The sequence below is a fragment of the Anas platyrhynchos genome, chromosome 2 (assembly GCF_047663525.1).
Source record: "Anas platyrhynchos isolate ZD024472 breed Pekin duck chromosome 2, IASCAAS_PekinDuck_T2T, whole genome shotgun sequence".
Taxonomy (NCBI): domain Eukaryota; kingdom Metazoa; phylum Chordata; class Aves; order Anseriformes; family Anatidae; genus Anas; species Anas platyrhynchos.
In genome coordinates this window covers 120,381,654-120,405,067 of record NC_092588.1, presented here as the reverse complement: position 1 = coordinate 120,405,067, position 23,414 = coordinate 120,381,654, and the positions used below count along the sequence as shown (strand labels likewise).

Below are 23,414 nucleotides of genomic sequence, written 5' to 3'. Positions count from 1 at the left end.
ACTGTGTGGAGTTTCGCGACACATCAAAGGGTTTCAGGCACCATGAGACTGAGTCTGTTACAAACATCCATACCCTCATCCCCTGCTAAAATCATTAATGATCGGCAATATCTGTTGTCAGCAGCAGCACTTATGGGGATTGACGGGGTGGTAACAGAATTGGAAAAAAGAGACATTATTAAAAGGACCCATTCACCTTACAATTCACCAGTGTGGCCAGTAAAGAAACCAACCAGGCAATGGCATTTTACAGTGGAATACAGACAGCTGAATGCTAACACTACACCTTTGACTGCCACAGTTCCAAACATGGCAGAGATAGTGAAAGCCCTCTGTGTATCTAACAATAGTCTATGCATGGGAAATCAAAGATTGCTATTTCACCCTCTTTCTAACCCTGCCGGTTGAATACAACCGAGCATATTTTATTTTCTTTTGTGTTCACAGGAACCCTGAGCGAACTGTATATGGACAGCTGGAAGATGACGAATCAACAGTTTGGATTAATGATGCTATGCTTTACCCTGACCTTGATGCAATTGCAGACCTTAAAGGAAACTTAGCTACTGTGGCTGTGCATGGAGCTGAGGTGTTTCACCATGGCATTTAACCATGTATTGTCACAGTATTGCACAGTCACTGGAACATCTCAAAACAGAAAGGACCTAAATCTCTCTACTTTAGTTCTACATGGAAACAAAATATTTTCAAAAGATGAATGGAGTTGGAATGATTCTCTAAGAATGGCTGAACTTTAAGCCATGTCTGGACAAACAATACAAATTGGTTGCCAAATAACTAAAATAACTGAACCAAATTTTGATTGCTGGTACAATTTTACTTTCACCAAACCTATAATTGTGTACTGTCTTTGGGGCTACAGAGGCACAGAATTACTATTGGAATTCATGGTCAAAGGATATGAAGCCTCTGCCCCTGCAGATATTTGAAAACGAACCGACTCAGCCTCCCATTGGTCTAACTCCTTCCATCTTCAACACAGGTCCTTACATAATTAAAAATGTGGGACAACAACAAATTCTCTTTAGCCCTAGTTGGTCCCTAAAAAGGGTAGAGCTAGCGCTGCACATTCTAAAACAATCTCAGCGCGTGCCACGGGATGCAACTGGGTTATTAGGGACAGGATTAGGTATATTAAATAGCATTGATGCTGAGGTCTTAATGAGTAGAATAACTGCTACTACAGATGACCTAAGGAAACTGGAACAACCAATAAAATCATCTTTATTGGCTTTAGGAGCAAATCAATGGCTTCTATCAGATATTTTACCCCATTGGGAACAAATTGAGGAAAATGATCAACAATTAATTGTAAATGCCCTTGGAAAAGCCCAAGGCAATACCTCCCTTGCCTTGAGCTGTATCCAAGCGCAGTTATGGATACAATCTGTAGCAGCAGCTATTATTAGAGAGGGAGAAGGAAAAACTTTGCCCACTGAAATTCGAAAATTGATTTGGGATAATGCTTCAGAATTTGAAAAAAGAATTTCAAGCTTGGTGGCAATTAGTCAACTTTACCCATTATGCAGAAAATGATAAAATTGTTGCCTTTATACTTACTATAAGTAATGCCACCATATACAATGTATATCCAATCATTGCATTAGGACTCAATCATAATGGAACTATACTTTATCCTAAAGAGCATAAAGTATGGGCCCATCAGAAGGGAGGAAAGTGGCAAACAATTGATGTAAATGCATGCATTGTGCGTGAACAAAAAGGTTTCATCTGTGAAAGTAACACACTGGAATCTCAAGACATTTGTCTTGACACTGAGCAAAATATTTGCCACTTTGAGATACATCCTAATGAAACCCTTGAAACTGTACTTGTATATATTGGGAAAGGTTGTGTTTGTATGAGAACTCATTGTGATTCTATAGTCGTAGATGATACAGTGGTAGATACCAGTAATCACTCTAATGTTTGTGTTTGCAATTTTACCAAAATTCTAGGATGTGATTTTAAATACTCAGTTCCTGTCACTTCTTGTCAACTTATTGCATCTAATTATATTCTGCTTCATGAACTGCTGCCTACTCCTATTGGGAATGAACCTCACCTTGGTGAAGAAATTGCTGGTACATGAGGACCTGAAGCAGCTGATGACACAAGTCCGAGAAAATGGACAAAAGACTCTGATTACTGTCCACCATGATGGACAAGAAATACATCGAGTGATGGAAAGAGTGAAGAGAGATGAGAGACACCGTTGGTGGGACACTTTGTTTGGATGATCGCCAGCTGCCAAGGGAATCTTCAACAAGATGCTTCACCCTGTTATTGTTCTGCTAATACTGTGTTATGTTTTATACTGACAATTAGTTTGTATGTTAAACTCTGGTTTATGATGAAACGTTTAGCATCACTACACAATGTACATACACTCGATAAACCTCATTCTGAGGATTTTTGTGATATCCCCGACATATTCCAACTGTCGTGAAGCTTGAGTGACTATAGTCACGGGGTGGATTATGTGTAAAATGCCTGAAGTAACTAGGAAAATAAAACTAACATTCACACTTTTAAGGAAAAGGTACAGCATTGAAGAGGCTTTCAGGGTAGGGCATAACTGCATTATCTGAGCATTCCCTAGGCTCCCAACCTTAGATGCTATCGCGCTGGGGAAACTTGGTGTGCTAGCTCTAAGGAACACCACGGAGCGTAGAGTGGAGTGGAGACACCACGGCTAGGCTCTGTAATCAGGTGGGGCCTCGATTGTTCTTGTGCACAAAGCTGCACTTTTTGCCACCCTAAGCCAAAGACCTGTCATGTTTTGACAAATGCTGTACCCTAGTGTACTTTTTGCTCATTATAATATCATTATAATACCAAAACACACCTCCATCCCAAAAGCTACCCGCCTCCAAGGTGCGACCACCCCTCACTGAGCATGCGCTCTGAATTTCTCGGAGCCTATTACTTTAAACGGAAACGGGAAAACTTTACACCAATCATAACTAAGATATGCTTGACTAGAGCCACTCAAGCTCCACCTAAAAGATAGAAAATAATATAAATTGGCCCAAGAGAGAGGGGATATTAGGGAAGATACCATCGTCAGGGGAGATACCATCCCAAGGACATACAACATCCTTAGGACCTCCTGACTCCTGGGATCAGTCGACGGGCTGAGCCTCTCTTCCCCCCCCATTGGGACGCCTTTGGGTGAGATCTGAATATTTGCTTATAAATCTCTATAGAGTCTTTGATCCTTTTAACGCGTTTATTTCTAGGCTGCGCACCTATAACACCTATAACACCTATAACACCTAGAACCCACACCTAGAACCCACACCTAGAACCCACACCTAGAACCCACACCTAGAACCCACACCTAGAACCCACACCTAGAACCCACACCTAGAACCCACACCTAGAACCCATACCTAGAACCCACACCTAGAACACACACCTAGAACACACACCTAGAACCCACACCTAGAACCCACACCTAGAACACCTGTAACACCTGTGTATTTCATGCATACTAGCTTGCTTTTGCAGATAGTCACTATCACCGGCAATCCAAAAGAACCTGATTATCTGTTGCTGTAATAAACCATACTTGATTGCATTGTGATAGCTCTCATTAATGCAACTAGGGTGAGGGTGGTTATCCGTGATAGTTCAGTGTTCTGAATCTAACCAGACCCCCAGACGGTTAATGCATTGTTGGTGAATGTCTGAACGGACCCCCAGGTGGTTAATACGTTTTTGGTGAATGTCTGAGCGGACCCCCAGGTGGTTATTACGTTTTTGGTGAATGTCCGAACGGACCCCCAGTTTTGGTGAATGTCCGACTGGTTCAGTACTCTGAATCCAACAGGGCCCGTAACGGTTAATCAGCTACACCCCTTTAACGCGACAGTACATTCCACTTGACAAAGATGTGCAATTAAAAATTCTTCTACTGAACACTTCATCATTGGTCTGTGTGCCCACTCTTAAGAGTATTTTCAAAGGTAATATCTAAAGTTAAGCACATTCTACCAGAAAAAAAAAAAAAAAAACAAAAAACAAAAAACAAAAAAAAAAGACCATTGTTCTAAATTTTTATTCTATTAATATTTAAAGCATACCTAATATGGAAAAGAAGATTCGAATCTTGGCATTACTGACAGAAGGCTATTGAGTTATCTTTGATGTTTGATCTAGTATGTTTACAAGACCAAAAGAGTTCAAATCAGCAAAGAAAGATCTGGAGAAGATTAATAAATTATTATTTAAAGGGTTCAGGTCTATTGGTAATACCACATATTTTATTGAATGAAATTTAACACAATTTTCAAATTCAGGTTGTTTTACATAGAATGGAATACAAAACTAAAAGTCTCCTCACCACAGTTTCTTTTAATCTCCCTCACTCTCTTAAGGAAACTGAAACTCATTCCAAGATGAACAGGGGAGAAAAATGCCAGAAGGTCAAGATGCAGCTTCATTGTGACCACTTAAAAGAATACTGTGTGTGTGCTTTTTCACATCATGTTATTAATTTAACATTATATTTCTCTTACAAATAAATAAATAAAATAAAATAAAATAAATAAAATAAAAAATGAAATCAAAGCATTTAGCATATTAACTGCACAGCATCTAAGCAATGTGGAAACATGCTACTTTGTCTTATTGTGTATTTACAGGACAATGGGAAGCTATTACCGTTTACATCTAAGAATCTGGTCTACAAGCTCTGTAAGGAACAGAAAAAAAAGTGCTGTGAGCACTTGAAAAAAAATCCAGGATATATTTCAAATCCTCAGCTTCCATCCCCCTCCATGCCATAGATATATTCCACCATGACCCGTTATAAGCTTGAAAAATCTGATACATGTTGGTGTTCTCTATAAAGTCAGAATAAATCCTTTATTGTAGATCCTTCCTGCCTTTTCCTCGCCCCCAAATAATTACTTTCCTTAATGCTCTCTTCAACAAGAATAAATAGACTCAGCTCAAGCTGAAATGGAAGCCAAATATGACTGGGCTTGAATCTATTTTTTTCTAGCTCATCCAGAGTTCCTGTGGTAGAGCCCATTAGGAGTGCATGAAAGCAGATAGCTCAAAGCCCACATAGTTATTCCTGGATTTAAATACAGATTGGAAATGAATGTCCTGTGGATAAATGCCTGTGAAAAACCTAGAGGAGAATAAGTGCTTGGGAGATTAAGAGATTTACTGTAACCTCTGTGAAAGCTGAACATTTAAAGGGCAGGAATTCTTCATTTTTCAATCAGCAAATTTAAAGGGGCAGAAGTTTATACATTACCTCAGCAATTAATTAAAAGACTTCTGTATGTGCTCATGTGTGTATATATATATATATATATTTATAAATCATCAGGTATGTATTCTTAATAGATTATGCAGCTATTTAATTTCTTCATCTAAATGAAAAGAAACTTAAGATGCATTCCTTTGAAAAGGATCTTTTGCTAGTTCTCTGTATTGTTTCAGATCTTTTACTGAACTTAGGGTAAAGAGCTCCCACTTTTTGCTAGAACTATACATCATCAGTAAAGGAGACTTCATATACAACTTGATTTTGTAACTCTCCTCGTTTCCTGTTTGCTCTGTCATTTTAACTACGTATGACATGTGGGAAATGTAAACCTAGACATGTTAAGGAACTTCTATGACAAACCCACTAGATTCTACTTACCATCTTCTTGCCCAGTTCATCCCTTTAAGGCAAGAAGTTTGAAAGAACACAGAAGTATTTTTGTGTACCAATATCTGCCTCATACCAAAGGCCAAATATAATAGTCATGTGCACAATAATCCTGTTCTCCAAATAAACCCATTCTGCATACAGACAACAGCATATACCGGGTTCACCCATTGAATGAACTAATCATGATCATTGTGATCATTTAAGATCTACTCCACAAGCAGACCTTCGAAGTAGAAATCTGACTGATTTTTGCACCTTTCCGTTATCTAACTTGCTTGAGTGCTACAGATCAGAAAGGTTATCCAGAACTATGAGACTCTTGCCATTCTCTCCTACAAGAGTCACCACTTTGCCTACCCTTCATCTGTCCTTGTGTCACATTGCTCTCTTTCAAACTGTAGCCAAGGGCAATATTCTCATAAATATCTTTGTTACAGCAAATCCCTAAGGATTCTACCAGTGGGGTTCATGTAAAAAAATAAACACAATTACATTCTTACACATCTGATCTCACCACTCAAAGGCATTTCAAAAATCACAGATCAAGTCCCAAAGCATTTACTTAGGAAAAACTCTTCCTGAGTTTGGCAGTAACAGCTTCATACACCAATCAGTAGCCATGGAAGTGGCAACTGGAAAGATCCACCTTTTAACCTTTTTTTTTTTTTTCCCAGTTATAAAAAGACAATGATTTTAGAATCTAATATGCATGTAGGAATATGAGGTTGTATGCATTAACAGCTATTGAACAATTAAAAAACAAGCAAACAAAAAAACCTTTTAAAGAAGCAATAAACTTCTCAGTAATTCTTTAAACATGAAAAGGTGGCTGCAAACACTTTCAGTATTAATAGGGTGGTTAGAAATGTAGCTGAAAGGGAGCTTCTGAGAAAATTATTTCTTTTCAATTCAATTCTTTAGAAAATAATGTCTCCATGGCAAGGATCACCAATAAAGAAAAGGAAGGAGAAAAAAAAAAATGGCTGCATACCACACACAGCAAGCATTTTTTATTCCCTTATAACATTGTTTTGGCACACACTGAAGTTACTAGTATTGTTATATATTTATAGAAGCACAGAGTTAGAGCTTAAACACTTTCACTTGAAGCAACTGTTGCATACCAGAAAAAAAAAAAAAAAAAAAAAAAAAAAGGAAACTGTTTGATATACTTTCTTCATTCCAGGGCAACTATTTAATATTTGGGCTTAAAACAGTAAGATATATTAGAGATGTTGGTTAAAATCCCCCAAAAGTTATAAGTGTACCTCACAGTTCAGTTAATGGTTTTGGAAGACAAAACAGACACCAGGCACCTGCCCAGTTTTTACTAATGCCAAAGACATGCACAGCACTGTTAAAGTACAGGCACTTCCATGGTAAAGCTCCATGGTAAAGATAGTAACAGCAGAAGAAATTCAACACAGCAGTGTTCAAAAACAAGGAGGGAGAGAAAGCCACAGTCATTCCAATGAAGTATTAACTTCTACAAAAATAATTATTATTTACCTTGTCTCCCTGCACTCCACCACACCCTCCTCCACCATTACCACACCCCCCCCATTATTATTATTTTTTAAAACTCTCCATATGACACCTTCCATTTGGATTAAAAGTTTTAATGAAGTAGAGTTTCTTGAAACGTACTTCTAGATATTAAGAGCTTGCTTTATTTTTGTTTTTAAGTTGTGTAGCGTGGAAACATTATTTTTAAACTTTGAATTAAAAATAAACAACAAGACGTAGATTCAAAACATTGAGAAGTGCCACAGTATAACTCTGAAGTCTTTTCCCTCCACAAAATTAAGCAGTTCTCAGATAAGCATCTCACCAGATTTCCTTCAAGTTATTTTCCTGTGTTTCCTTTGAGAAGGAGGAAGAGAAATGAGAGGGTGGTATAGAAGTGTTACACTTTTACTTTGTTACCTTGAATCAAAAGAAAATTCTAAATTTTGCTGTGTAGTTTACACCAGCCTGGTGACTCCTGACAGGAGCCCACTCTCCGAGTAAGAAATATATGCAACCAGGCATTCAAGTAAATGCAAAATATTAATTCTATGAAAATGTATGGTAATTTGTCTAATAACTTCAAGATGATCAAGAATCAAAAAAAAAAATATTTTATATTCTTCCAGGTTTTTGATTACTTTGACATAAAATACCAACAATTCCCTCACATCTCCTGTAACCTTCCTCATAGTTGTTCACTTACTCATTCTAATCATTTCCTACATTTCTGTTTACCTCTGCTAGTTAATCCTATCATATAAAGAAATTAATTTTCATGCCTGATTTTTCCCAGCAAAACAGGGAAAAGCACCAAACTAGGCCTATCTCAATCCTACTACTGCCTTGTTAGTCTCCTCTTGCCTCTGCATTGATCCCCTTTTATCCTGCATAAAAGAAAACTTGTTCAGGGGTTCATGCCACTGTTCGCAGGGGGTTGTGAAGGGCATTTTACTACCAAAGAGAGAGCTTCTCCGTGGGAACCAAGGCCTTCTGAAGTTTTCCATGAGATTAAACAGTATGAGTATAACCTCACATACTGTTACTGTAAAATAGTCTTGTAGGAAGCTGCTGTTGGCCTGATTACTGCCCTCAGTATGGGTAATATCCTGGATTTCCCTTAGGGTTTCTTTGGGTCACAGTGGGTGGCTTTTGACCTTGCACAATGTCAAGGGAGAAGGAGCCTTAGGCACCGCACTTTGTACACAAAATAAACAAATTGAGCACATTTCAAGACCTATCCCGTACTTTATGCATATATTCCCATCTGCTTTAGTCTTGAGAACGTTGTAAAATATTTTATGAAGCAGATTTTTTTTTTTCTTGTTTTCAGAAACTGCATTATAAGCTTACCACTCTTGCCCTTATATGTTTGCAGATGCTGCCTCAGCCACAGTGTTTTAATGGCATCTCATCTATCGCAGGCGAACTACAGAGCACGGAATGCTCTGTCAGAACAAATTAAATAGAAATCTTTTGTGTATCCAGAAATAGTAAGTCATGGTGACAATTCTCTTTATGGGGAACTTTGGGGGGCAGCTAAGCTGGATTCCTCAATCTCTATGATTCCTCAAGATCTCTATGATGAATCTAAACAAAATGCCCACTTTTTTTTTTTTTTTTGGGGGGGGGGGAAGGGAAGAGGGAGAAGTATGTGTGGGGAACAATGGTATGTAGATTGTTCTCCAAAGTAATTTTAAAAGGGGAGGGGGGGGGGGGGGGGAAGAGGGAGGGAGTGGAAGATGTTTTTACTAAAATACACTAGAAATATTCTAATAGCACTAACCAATATAATAGCACTACACCATATTCACACTTAAAAAATATTCTTGCATATGGCTACCTTGTTTTACTAATCCTGTCAACAACCAAAATACTCATAGAGAACTGTTAAAAGTAATACCACTTCTCAATTATAGGTTTATATCAGTCGTAATGTAATATGAATACTGAATTGCAAGAAGATTTCTTGAGTGTATCAAATAGAAAGATTTAAAGACATAAAGGAAACAAATTTACACTGCATTGTGTAAAAGCAGGTTCTCTGGATTATGAAATTTGCAGCATCAGTAAATAAAACCGTATTAGAAGAAATACAACTCAGCTTTCCAGAGTCATTAAGTACTGGGAAGCCATATTGCTATTGATGTTCACTTGAAAACATCATCAATATGACTTCGGGTTTCAGAAAACAAACACATGCAGTTTGGAAAACTTAATTTCAAAACTAAACTATGGGAGCTCTTCAGAAAAAAAAAAAAAAAAAAAAAAAAAAAAAAAAAAACCTACTGCAGTTTTTAAAGAGTAGAAACTAATTACCCATTGCTAACATCCAGGACCATCTTTAAGCAAATATGAATATGGTGCACAAGTGCATTGGATTTTTCTTTCAAACTAGCCTGATATTTCTGCACAGACTGATATAAACATGTGCATATATATGTGTATGACTATGGAACTGTAGTTTTCAGGTTATAACTGAATGTGTGTTTCTGAGCCCTTTAGTACTTTATTAGCATGGTCAGTGTATTTTGTAGATGGTTTCCATGCTGTATAAGAGAAATCACAACAATTTCCACCAAAAAAGATTTACAACTACACATCAGAGTAAAACTTTGATTATCCTATAGTCCAAACCAGTATTAGTCCAACCTATATTAAAGGATTATAGCTATTTATGCATACAACCAATCTCTCAGAGATATAATTGAGCAAATTTTATTGAAATAAACTCTTCCGGATTGCAATAAATAGTGTTAATAAAACTAAAATATATTCTTGTTGAATAGTACCGAAACTACTATGCCAGATAAAAATACACTTTTCTTTGTTCAACCCATAGCATTGCTGCTTTTTCCAAGGTAAAAGTACACAAATCTTTAATTAGCAATGTTTCTAAAACAATTTCAATTGCCACTGTTTTTGAAACAATTTATTTCAGAGTAGCAGGACCTTAAATGCCAATGCTGTAAGCCTGAATGATGTATATTTTTCAAAGCTTAGCAGTTCCAGGATCTTTTCTTTGCCTTTCTCAATCATATTTCATCTGTTTACGACACGGATCACTGACATCAAGAGTCAGGGATAAAAATCAAATAAATGCAGTAAATGTGTTTTTTTTTCTCTTAACATTTCAAAACATTGAGATATTGGGAATACACTGTTACTGATGTTTGGTACTTTTTTCACTAGATTACAATGACAATTCTAAATAGAGAACTATGTACTTTCCTAAACATACAAAACTTATCATCATTTCATGTTGAGATGCTACTTGTGAGAATAAATTAATAAATAAATAAAATAAATCCTTTTTAAATTATTTTTAAATGAGCTTTTTGATCACTCCAGTGATCACATATCAGAGTCTATTGTTCCTATCTTCAGTGATTTGCATTAAAAGTTGTATAAGAGAAATAAGTTTGAATGGCTAATAAAAGTGGGCTTGTCACAAAGACCAAGTCTTTCTTCCTATATCAATGTGGTATCTGTTGTTATTTGCTGCACCTTGCAGCACCTGTTCTTTGCTGTATTACCACAAAAGGCAGAAGAATGTTTTAAAAAACAAGATCTCTATAACTAGCAGCTTTGTTCCTAGTTTTCATCTTGAAACAGACAAGAATTTTATTTAGATATTTTTAAACTAGATAGACTATAACATGAGTCAACAGCAGTTCTGACTATGTGAGAGGAAATCTGATGAAAAATAAAAATACTAGAAAAGGCTTCAACAGTTTGTTTTACATCTCAAAGCCTTTCTAAGGATCCAGATTTTACCTTATTTGTTATGCTTCTGTCAAATAGTATCAGTGACTTGACATTCAGAGACAAATTTTCTTGGCATTTTTTCTTTTTAAACACACTTTTATGTAGAAACATCCAAGACTGGCTGTATAGACCTTCCTTCTGATGTAAATTAAGTAAGTAGTCCCTCAGTCTTTAAAAGTGAAGCTTTCCTGGTGTATTTTCTAAAGAGTCTTCAAACAATACAGAAGGAAAGGAATCTCTCTAATTTTCTCTAGCCTCCTACTCAAAACAGAACCTACTACAACCTCAGATCAGGCTGAATTTTTAAGGTGTTCAGACAGTAATTTCCACAACCACTCTGGGCAACTTATTCTAGTGCTTACTCATTTTTATTATGAAGTTCAAATGCTTTTTTTCCATAAATATAATCAAAATTTCCCTTGCTGCAACTTGTGACTTTTACCTCTTACCTTTTTTGGTGTACATATCCATTCTGTCCCTCTAAGAAGTTGAAGACCACATCAGGATACCCCATTAGCCCTTTTCTTTATGAGTCATGTGCTCCAGCACTCTGGCCATCTTAGTGATGATGCTCCTCATGACTCACTCTGTTTTGATGTCTCTCTTTTACTGTGGGACCCAAACTGGACATGCTACTCCAAATACAATCTCAAAAGTGCGGGACAGATAGTCATCACCTCCCTTAACATATTGCTTATCTTTTTGCCACCTGGCTCAACATATTGCTCATCTTTTTGCAAACGCAGCTCGGTGTGCATTCACCTCTACAAAAGCACACAGATGACTCATGTTCAACTTGTTGCCTACCAAGACCCCAGGTCATTTTTTGCAAGGTTGCTTTCTAGCCATTCAGCTGGAATGGTGCATGAGGTTGTCCTATTCCAGGTGATGTATTTAACATTTTTGCATTTGTTCAGCTTCATTAGGTTCCTGCTGGACCACATCTCCAGCTTGCTGAGGTTCCTCTCAATAGCAGAGTTGTATTTCATCAGACCAAAGATTTTGCTATGTACAGTGTCATCTGCAGGGTTAGTAAGGAAATACGTCCCTTCCTATCGTCACAAAAGCTGATGAGGATGCTAAACAGCATTGTCAACACTACCAATCCTTGGGGCATGCCAAAACTAATCACCTGCCTACTAGAATGTGAAAGGTTGATAATTGCCCTTGGACCCTGATGGTTTGATCAGTTTCTAATCTACTTTGTACTCCACCCATCCAGAGTGGAGAGCTCACCAATTTAGCTACAATAAGCAGTCTCCTATGGAAGGCAGACAATGTTGAAAACCTTTCTAAAGTCAAGTAAAGTGATATCTCCTTCTAAGACCAGCCTAATTACCTTCTATGATGAAATGACTAGTTCTGTGAAAAAAGTCTACATGATGGCTGTTTCCAACCACCTCCATGTTCGTATAAATAGCTTTCTCAAAGACTTGCTCCATAAACTTCCTAGCAACTGATAACTGACTGACCAGCTTCTGATTCTTACCTTTTATGAAGATGGGAGCACAATTAGCTTCTTTCCAGGCATCACTGTTTTATAGTTCTTCCATATCAATCCCTTCAAAATGTACTACTCAGCTTGGCACTGAAGCTTTCCCAACATACAACTGTCCTGAAGGCTTGACCATATTGCCCAATGGGTGTGAAGTCAGAGACTACTCCAAAAAGTTGAACTGTTTCTTTTTAAAACTTCTAATTTTTAATACAACACATAGCAAAGTTACTTCAGAGTATCAGATATCATTACTGAGCTGGGGGATATTTCTGGTAATATTTCTATTTGAACTTGACTACATTTGTCTATGGTCCTTGTCTAATCTACCATTGGTAAAAAGAATGCTGTCATTTTATCATATAAGTTTTTGCTTGTTTGTTTGTTTCCCCCTAGGGAAAAAAAAAAAATGAAACAGTAAAGATACTATTATTTTTTATTATTTTTTTTTTAATGGCAAGAGGAAAAAAATCACAGCATTCAAATTGGAAGTTTACTAAAAATCATCAGCTATGCATATGCATCCATCCATGAACTACTATACAAAAGCTTTATGAGTAGTAACATCACTGAATCAAAAGCAAGGAGACTAGAGTTAAGGACCATCAGACCATACCATATAATCATTGGTTTTCTTTAGTTTGATGATCAAATTGTAAACTGTAATAAGCATAAAAACACAACAAACAAACAAATAAAAATCTAGCAAAAAAAAAAAAAAAAAAAAAAAGAGGAAATTTTAGCAAAATAAATAAAACTAAGGAACAAGTAGACAAAATTCCACTATTCTATTACCTTTGTCCAGTAGAAAAGACTTCTAAATATGATGTGAGCTCCCAAGGTTCAAGCCTGTCTTTAATTTGAGGACAGGAACAGAAGTATAAGGTAGAATTTTCTTCTCCTTTTTTTGATATTGGTATTTCTATTGGGACAGGATGAGAATATCTAGGGTTTGGGGATAGGACTTCTGGCAAAAAGGACAGATGAGTTGTTAATCATTCCTGAGAATAATTACACGTGGAATGGGCTTAACAAAAGAAAATGAATAGTATTCCATTTCTGAATAATCTTTGACAAAATTGTTAACCAGCTGCACTCAGAAATGGCAGGTGAGTGATTTTGACATTTCCAAATTTACTTTCCTGTTACCTAGCTTTACCTGTCCAATGAAATTATTTGAAGCTTGCAGAATGTTTGATCACAAAATTACTGTTGTTCTTTTTCCTTCTACAACACCATCTTATCCAGTGCAAAGGGAGACTGTCTTATTTTAGCTTCTAGTCTAATAAAAATTATGCTGCTAAAGCATGCAAAAAACAACACTCTACAAAAAAAAACAAAACACTCGCACATTATATTCCATACAACAAATCATATACTATCCCTATTAGCAAGACTTCCATTTAAAGGCATCCTACTCTGAAACAAACTACCTAGAGAAGAACTGTATGAATTTTAATTTTGATTACAGAACAAAGAATTAATTTATGAAGTTTTCTGCTATTTTCTGTTGTTTACAAGAAGTTTATCTTCCCAGCTCTCTGATTTCATGTATGAAAAAAAGGAAGGAAAAATCTTGACAATGTTTATATATCTGCAATATTGGCACTCCAGCCAGGCTTACTTATAAGCATTATCTTTTCTATGTTTCTCACATTATACAGATTAACTCCCACAGTAGCAGGGTGAACTGTAGATTAGAATTAGTGTTTTCTTCATGACGTAAACTGAAATGCCATAAATATGTGCTAACACTAAGTTCCTCAACACAGTGAGGAACTGGCTTCATTCTCTTGAACTTAACGGGAGTTTTTAATTGTTGTACTTGGAACTGGCTTTAAAATTCTGATCTTGAGATGTATTTTCTTCTACTGTGAAGCATGTCAGAGGATTAAAAAAAAAAAAAAAGGACACGACTGACTATCAAGAAGACAGTGTATTTTGAATTAGAGGAATGAAAGGTCATAAATAAGAAAAAGTCAACATTGGTGAAATGCTCCAAAGAAAGCTCCAAAATACTGCTTAAACTATGCTATAGCCTAAAAAATTTACAAAATGAGGGACACATGAGAAGTACAAAATTATACTTCTACAGTCTCAGTGATGAATATATACTTACATTTGTATAGAGAAAAATGAATATGGGAAAAGCTAGTTCTGAGTTCTAATACTGGGAAACGTTGATAAGTTTAGTGTGTTGTCATGACTCATAGAAGATTTGTTGCCTACCAGATGCCATTGCAGGAAAAAAAAAAATCATATTAAAAGAAGACAAGTTACTGAGAAGGTCTGGAAGAAAGCCATGGTCATCATAATCTATATTGGACCTAGTGATATAAGCAGAACTAAATGGAGATCCTGCAAAACAGGTTTTAACAGTTTGTTAGCTGTTCAAGCAAGTGGAGATCAAATGCCAGTATTCTCAGAAGTGAGACTGGTGCCACACTCAGGAAGAACTAAAGAATGGCAGACCAGTGTCTCAGCACAGTTGAGAAACAGCACAAATGGACTAGAAAGATTGTTCCTGGATGAACTGAGCCTTTTACAGCTGATTATTGTTTATTGGTATTCCTGCTACAGCACAAAACAAATTAATACAACACTTACCTAAAACAGCACTGACTTTAAAAAGGACAGACAAAGCAGTTCAAACAAAAAATGTGTATGGCAGGGTCTAGCATGAAACTATATAGCAAAATAAATAAATAAATTGAAGAAAAAAGATTTAAAAGAGGCTATGTTGACCTTACGTGTCTGTGCAAAGAAAACAAGATGACAGTTGCTTTCCAGCTTTTGGCAAACAAATTTTAAGCACAGATTTTAGAACTAAAATGGCAGTTATTTTACAACATAGAAGAAAAGGTGTTGTACAGCTATGAGTAACATAAAGTCCTGAGAATGTGGGGTTGTGAATGTCTAAAAAGAATGAACCAACAGTGAGAGAACAATGTTGGAAACATACAGAGTTAGAACACAGTATGGTAGAATGTAGCAAGTAGATGCACAAGCGATGAAGAATGGTTTCCATGATTTTCATCCCATAACCTTCATATAGCAGCAATCTTTTTGTGCTGTTGAAAACAATTTTAAAGTACTTCAACTCTCAGTGTTTTATCATAGCAAATCTGGATAGGGTTTCTGACTGCTAGCAGCCAGAAAAGTAAGGGGCTACAAAAGGACTTGTGTCAGCTGTCTGACAATTGGACAATCCAATAAACAGTCCTATGGACAGAGACAACTTGCTAAGCATCTTGCTTTGGAGATGTTACCCAAGAACAGGGCATGCTATACATGTGGAGATATTAAAAGAGATCCTGTGCAGTCTTATATCCACACAGAAAACCAGAAACAACCCCAGTTTGTAACTTTTTCAAATCTGTAGTTATGAAATTGTTTAGACCATGGGCAGACATTCTCATCAGTTGAGAATCTTTGTATACCTTAAATGGATTGATTCATAACAAACTGTCACAGCAGGTTTTATTCAGTTGTAACCTTGGATGGTAGAAAAGAAAGGAATTTATCAGTTGAGATCATACTTCAACAAAGGACATAAACACATTCTTCAGTGTACTTGAAGAACAAGAAACCTCAGAAATACTTTAAACATTTAGCAATAAATTTCTACTTCTCTGAAGAATTTTTAGGTAAGCATAGTTACTCATCGTTAATAATGTCAGTTTTGTTGTTTTGAGGTCTCCTTTATATATATATGAAATATAGATATTGTATTTTGTCGTGATATTCAGTGGAACAATTACCAGATGCACTAGCCATGTAAATGAGGAATTCTTTAATTGCCAAGAATTTCTCCTCCACAGTCCAAAAAAAATGTTTGAGGGATTGCTAAAATTTGCATTTGACATTACTGAAGCAATTCCAAGTGCAGTGATGAAACTCTCCACAGTCTGCCCACAACTCGAGACAATGCTAGAGTCTACTTATGATCAGTCTATATTACAATTTAGTAATATCTCTCTGTATTTAATGGAAACAGCTGACTGCTACCTATGGCTATTTGCACATACACAAGCAGTTTTTCTATAATTGCCATCCACCATTTTCTGGATACTCACAAAGCCAAGTGAATCCTTCTCTGCTTATCAAGGGAAAAACAAACATCGCACTTGTGGTGGGTGTGAGCTGACTCTTCCTTAAACTGAATTTGTTCAACGATACAACATTTTATCACATGGTAACTGTTGTAATGAACTATGATGTCATACCTGGTGAGATATTGCATTTCAGAATTAAAAAAACAAACAAAAAAATCTGCAAACACAGGTAGTGCTATAAAAGCATATCTTATTTGCAAAAGTACTTTTAAAGAAGAAGACTATATTAATATTTCATTAACTGGAACATAAATATGATGAAAGCAGAGAAGTGCATCAGCATAAGTAGAAAGATTTGCATCTGGGAGCAGTGGGTGTTACTTTGCACTGCCCTCAACTAGTCCTACTTGTCCAGAGATTTCTAGCTTTGACAACTGGGAGGTGTTAAATAATACCCAGGACGAGCTTCCTGTGCTTCTTTACAGAATACTGGCATCTGTGACCCACAGACTAGAGGCTAAAAACTAGAGGTCAACTCATATTGGATAACTGGCCATGAGACCCTGCATCAGAACATAATATAAAGAAATAGTTTGTAACAGTAAAAAACAAAACAAAACAAAACAACAGTAAAATACACAGAACACTAAAATAGTTGGTTATGGTACAGCTTCTTGCTTTACCTTAAGAACTTGTCATCGCTAGAGACATGATTTCCAGTGACATCCCAAATTCATCTGACAATACTTGTTTCCCAGGAAGTTAGCAGAAAGTTGCCTCCTCTGAAGGACAATACAATTTATCTGATTATTTCCTCCATTCCTCACTACTGCTCTACCCAACCCTATTCTCTGAATGGAAGACAAAGGCAATGAAAAGCAGAGGCAACATCATTTGCCTGAAAGCTGTAGCTTGGTAGCTTAACATCTTAAATAAAGTAAGATTATGTCTTCCCTGAACTTGCCAGTTTTCATGATCAAAAAAGTGACAGAAAAGATGAAAAGGGTAGCAGCAACAGAGACCGAGAAAAGATCTAACAAAGAAATAGAGAAATGTTAGAGAATAGATCTGCAAGTGGTTCAGATGAATCTTCTGGATTTCCTACCTCAGGACTGTAAAATCTCAGGATTTGGACAAAGGAAAAAAAAATATTAGTAATTTTCTTTAACCATTATGTAAATATTTACTGAGTAGATATTATGGAATTATCATCTCAGAAGCTGCTCTGTTGAAACTACATTAAAACTATACTGAATGTGGTTGAAAAAAAAAAGTATGAGAAAAATATTTTACTCTCAGGGTATATAATAGCACAACTATAACAATCAAATTGTTATTCGTTCCTAAGTAATATTTAGTGCTGAATTAAGATATTTGATTTTTGTAAAGTAAAATATAGCATACATGTACATGTAAAGTAAAAGATAAAAAATATTTATTTTTTATTTAATCTGAACTTTTCCATTTCTTTCATGCACTCACTGTTCTTGCTCACAGTAAAAGGAAATTCTGCTAAGATGAAATTTCACTGAAATAAAAGGTGAAGGCAGCTTTAGTTTAAGAAAAATTAAATAAAACTTGCTAAACTGGATAGTCACGTGTCCAGGTTATGAATTCAGAGAGTAAATAACCACAGAGATAGGTAAAGAAACTACCACCAAATATCCCACTTTACTAAATGACTGTATTTCAAAAGAATAATGTTTCAGAAATCAATTTTAAAAGTGAAGGGAGTTCTATGAATTTTGTAGCATTTCTCATCTTTTTCATTATTTTTCCATTTGTTATTTAAAGTAAAGTATTGTAGAGGAGTTTCAGTTTTTGTCCTAACCATGCCCCATTCACTCATTATGATTCAGCAATTTACAGTACAGAAAGCACAGAGAAAATTACAGTTTACATTATTTATTTATTTATTGCTAATATCATCTTTCTCATTGGTACTGCTATACACTTGCATCAACAGTTAATTTTCCATCCTATCAGCAGGACCCTGATTCTTACTCCTGGTGAGGATAAACTATTTCACAAAAAGCTCACCTTCTTCCACAATGTCAAGGCTGGCTTTGTAAGAAGTGATGCAATTTCAGTGGACCGGGCTGGAAAATCATTTTACCCCTTTTTAATCCCAAAATTTACTCAAAATTTCCACCAAATTGCTTGCCACCTTGTCACTGCATGCACAAGAACTGACAGGCAAAAAAAAAAAAAATCAGGAAAAAGGAATATATTACAGAGTGTAATGAAGAAAGTGTGAGAAGTATTTTTAAGTGACATGAAAGGCAATTATTAAGAGGAAGGAACACACAAAATTTACTCCCAAAGTATTACTCCCAAATACGCAGAGTTAAGGAACAGAAGTGCTGAGATCTCACCATACCCGTTTAAGCCATCTCAGATCACTGTACCAGGTAATGGCACAAGAAACATTGTGTCTCCACAACTACACCACATCATTTTTGTGACTTCACAATGTGCCGTTCTGAGGCTGCATTGCTGCAGGAAGACAATAAGTGGGTCTCATATAGCAAATGTGCCAAGCTGACAAATAAACCACTAGCAAAGTTTTTAGAGTATATCTGGTGAGTTTTTCAAATTCAGTACCAATACTAGTATAGCAGCAAAGTGATGCTGCTTTTATCCCCATGATGCACATTATTTATTAATTGTATATTTGCAGAGGTTAATAGACTTTTGCTTAAGCAATTTACCTTATGAAATTACACAGAGATATTCAAGTGCATTGTTAACATGTTCTGTCATTTATGTCCAACAGATAAAAGCTACTCCTCACAGTTTGAAGATGATGATTATAGCATGATAGCTTTAATTACAGTCAAACACTTATACAGTTGAATCCTACCTTCTTTCAGTCCATTGCAAAGTGTTCAGGAACAATACATGGGCTGTTGCTTCATATAAATTAATCCTCCATTTCTATTACCCCTCATGATATAAAAACATGTAAACCCATCTTTCAGGGAATAATTTAGAGATGAAAAAAAAACATGGAACAATCACATTTCAACACTTTTTTCTAGCCTTTTCATATAAAGAAGTACTGGAAGGATGCTATAAGGTCTCCCCGGATCCTTCAGGCTGAACAATCCCAGCTCCCTCAGCCTGTCTTCAGAGAGGTACTCCAGCCCTTTGATCATCCCCGTGGCCCTCCTCTGGGATACAACCGTGTCCTTATTGTGCTGGGGGCCCCAGAGCTAATCACAGTATATATACACTGAGAAATCATTGCTGATGAAGTTTTAGACAACAATCTCATGAAGCAAAAGTTTCAATTTACACCAGAATTTAGTCTCAATTGATTAGACCAGCAACCTGAACACTGAGCATAACAGCTGTCTTCTGTGACAATAACATTTCTGCACGAGAAACACCATTCTCATAAATAAAGCAACCTATTGACACATATTGAATAAACAGTATTATTGTGCATCTTTTAACAGTTACTTTAGTTACATCAGTGACCTTCAAAAATCTTCATTTGTGTACACATGATAAACTGAAAGGGTCAAGTAATATTTTTTTCAGCCACGGTTGTGTCACTCGAGCTTGCTGGGGTCTCATCAACAAAACAATAATTCATCTGAAAAATATTGCTCATATTTTAAGTATACCAGTTTTGACAAAGGCTGTTATTGCAGACGGCCTGTCAGGTCCTGATTTCTACTTGATTTAGAAAAGGGATCTCAAGCAGTGCATCTCTGTTAAAATTACATGCTGTTCAGGTCAAATATTCAGTTCTAATTTTTCAGTTCATACACTCAGTTTTAGAAAGAAATATACAATATTGGTCTCTATTTCACTTGTAATTTTCAGTTTGAAGAATATGAAATGTCAAAGTGTGGTGATATGGGAAAATCGCTTCCTTATGCTCTTCACTATGTTCTTCTCCCAGTGCAGTGCTACTTTTGGTGATACTCAAAGATCTGCCAGATTTGGAGAGTCATCTTTTCAGCAACCCTCCAGAAATTACTTCATTTTGAAACAAAGAGCTAGACAGTTAGTTATGTTCTGATTACAAATGGAAGCATGAGATAAAGATACATTTTAAGGAGGAAGTAAGAAACATACTGATATGCTACTGCTTTGATACTCCCTAGAATATAAATGTTGATGCATGACTGAAACACTTTGACACTAATTTCAGTATAGCTTAATTACTAATGATTTTGTTGCCATGGAATAAAGCAGAAAAATGAACTGCAGAAAAACAACACTTTGTCACTACCAAAATTGTTGTTCTAATAACAAAGCCAACACAATTTTACCTTAACTGAAGACAGTAATAGCATTAGGATGTATTTATTTGTTTTTAGAAAGAATGCATTTGTGGATAACCACATTCTGCTTTTAATCATCTAGGAAACCAATCTTTAAGCACTCACACAGCTCCTATTAATGTTAGTGGTATTCTTTCTAAGCCTGAACTATGAACAGTGCTAAAAGTTGTACTCTGCCACTTAAAGGTAAAATTATTTGTGTTATTCAGTGTGATGTTTTTGTTTGTTTGTTTGTTTTTTTATTGGTTTGTTTTAATGAAATGAACTTATCCTCACAGCAAAGCACCCACATCCAGTATACTTCATGAACATATCCATATATTATTCCCAGCAAGCTCTCATACTCCTAAAACCAGGACAAAGCAGAGACAATATTAAAATACCTCTTAAACCCTATTGAGGATTAGTGCTAAGCATATGCTTCTACAAATGGGCAGGAAGTAATTCATGGAACACGATATTAAAGAATGCTTCTGTAGGTCTGAAGAAAAGGTCTAAGTGCCTCCTATTAAAGCCCTCATTTCTATGACATGGTACGTAGAAACAGACCAAAACAGTTTAAATCTACCCCTACTACAGCAAAGTTAAGCATTACAAGTTATGAAATTGAGAACCAAAATTATAACATAGTAATCTGTTTTTTCTTGTCAGGGACCACGTAATCTGATCTATTTCTGTACATAAAGCCCCAGGCATGATTTTTTTTTTTTTTTTGAGGCACGCAACTCACTCCGATGATAGGAAAACATGCCACCTACCACAACATATTTTTCACAAAGCCATCAATGAAACAGATTAAAACAAAACCAATCTTTGTTCCACCTCCTTTGGGCTTCAACTCTGATCTTTAAACAGATTTATGCTAGACATGGGTTGAACAGATTTATGCTAACTATAGGTTGAAACCTGAATGACAAAACTAAAGTGAAATGCCTTAGAGAATGTATTTGTTTTGTGTAATGTATTTTTTCCAATTTATTTTGTAACTGCCTTAAATCAATTAAAAGCAAAAACACCCCTATCAAGTGCAACCTTTCTAACAGACTGTGAAATGTGAAATATCATGGATTATGCTGAAAACCATCAAAATGTAAATGGAATGACAAAGAATCTGAACCAACACCATCACGTAAACAAAATATAAAATCAAAACACTTGAAACAACACAGACAGTATACCCTTTAGCTATTTGCCAGGCATTCATGTTAGGGATGACACCAAGTACTCTGAAGCCACAGAGAGTCTCTGCATTAACATCAAAGGATTTGGCTGAACAAAATAAATGTTTGCTCTTATATATTGACATTATGCACATTGCTGCATTTCTCAGCTCAACACCAATAGCAGTGTTTACTGACAATTCTATACACAATGAGCCAAGGTTCTCTGTAGTACAAGATCACAAGGGCATAACTAAAGCCATTTTGCTAAAAGTAGTCCTTAAAGTTTTGATTGAGACCTGTTTAAAGAAAAATAAAAATAAATCTATGAAAGTTTATTAAGAGATGTATTCAATCCACTAAAAATTTAATATTTAAAACTTAGGACTGCATACCTGATTCTTTCTTGCATCTAATCTAATTCTTCCTGCCCCAAGAATGCAATAGAAGAATATATAAAACTGAAGAATAATGAGATCATGGATATTTAAATTTGGTATTTGTAAGTACAAAGTTAATCTTGCAAAAAGCATATTTAACTGTCCACATACAGTTCCATATGTACTAAATAGTCAAAGCCATACAGCTTACACAAGGCAAAAGTTACACAAATATGCATTAATGCTCACCATTATCACTTTTGAGATTTCCATTGCTGAGCTGTTTTAACCTCTTCTGATGGGATTTGCCATTGTAGTGGATTTGTGCCTGAGCAGCAGAGTTCAGCTGAATGTTACAAACATTGCACAAAGTGAAATTGGTCTGTTTCTTTTCTCTCTCCTTCTTTTCTTCAGTGCCATCAGGTGCTAATTCTTTCTCACTTTCTCTGCCTGGGATGGATGTGAAATCTGAATTATACAAGTGGTTATCAGCTGGTAAGTCAGGGCTCCAGGGCTTCTTCATATTTTCTGGGTAGAAAGAACAGAACAGAGAAAATTGATGAGTAATGCAAAGTAATATACACAGGAATTCTACATCTGTAGACTAGTAAAATGCTGAAAATTATTCTTCGTATTTTCTTATTTTACTACTAAATTACCATTCACATATTTTGTTTTTTGTAGATGTTTTTTAGTTCTGCTATGTAACTTGAGTAACTTCACAGCTATTCAGATGAATGTCTTTAGACATTTAGGGGTACTATTACATCAGCCACTGGAATCAAACTCTCCCAGAGGTTTTTAGTTATTTTTATCTTAACCCTAAAATAGTTTGTTGAATTGAGAATTATCTTATGAAAAGTTGACCTAATATAGATTGTTAGAAATTTCCCCAGCAAAGTCTAGGTGAAGCTCACATCTTAGCTGTCATCTTTGGTGGGAAATTGCATTGGTTTTACACTGCAGGGTTTTGGTAGTGGGCACTGCAGGGATGGCCTCTGTGCAGAGAATGAGGGCTTCCCCATGTCACACTGAGCCAGTTCTGATGGGCTCC

At 36.0% G+C, this 23,414-nt stretch overlaps 1 protein-coding gene across 4 annotated transcripts in view; it reads right to left on the bottom strand.

Annotated features, from left to right (window-relative positions):
* ZNF385D (zinc finger protein 385D) overlaps positions 1–23,414 on the bottom strand; it is a 444,893-nt gene that overhangs the window by 329,437 nt on the left and 92,042 nt on the right. For 3 of the 4 annotated variants that reach the window (XM_072033483.1, XM_027451052.3, XM_038174071.2), the window contains exon 2: positions 22,610–22,888. In XM_072033483.1, the coding sequence (XP_071889584.1) occupies positions 22,610–22,888 (279 nt within the window). Of the gene's footprint in view, positions 1–22,609; positions 22,889–23,277; positions 23,410–23,414 lie in introns of those variants that run through there. The other variant, XM_013105977.5, reaches the window with a different exon arrangement.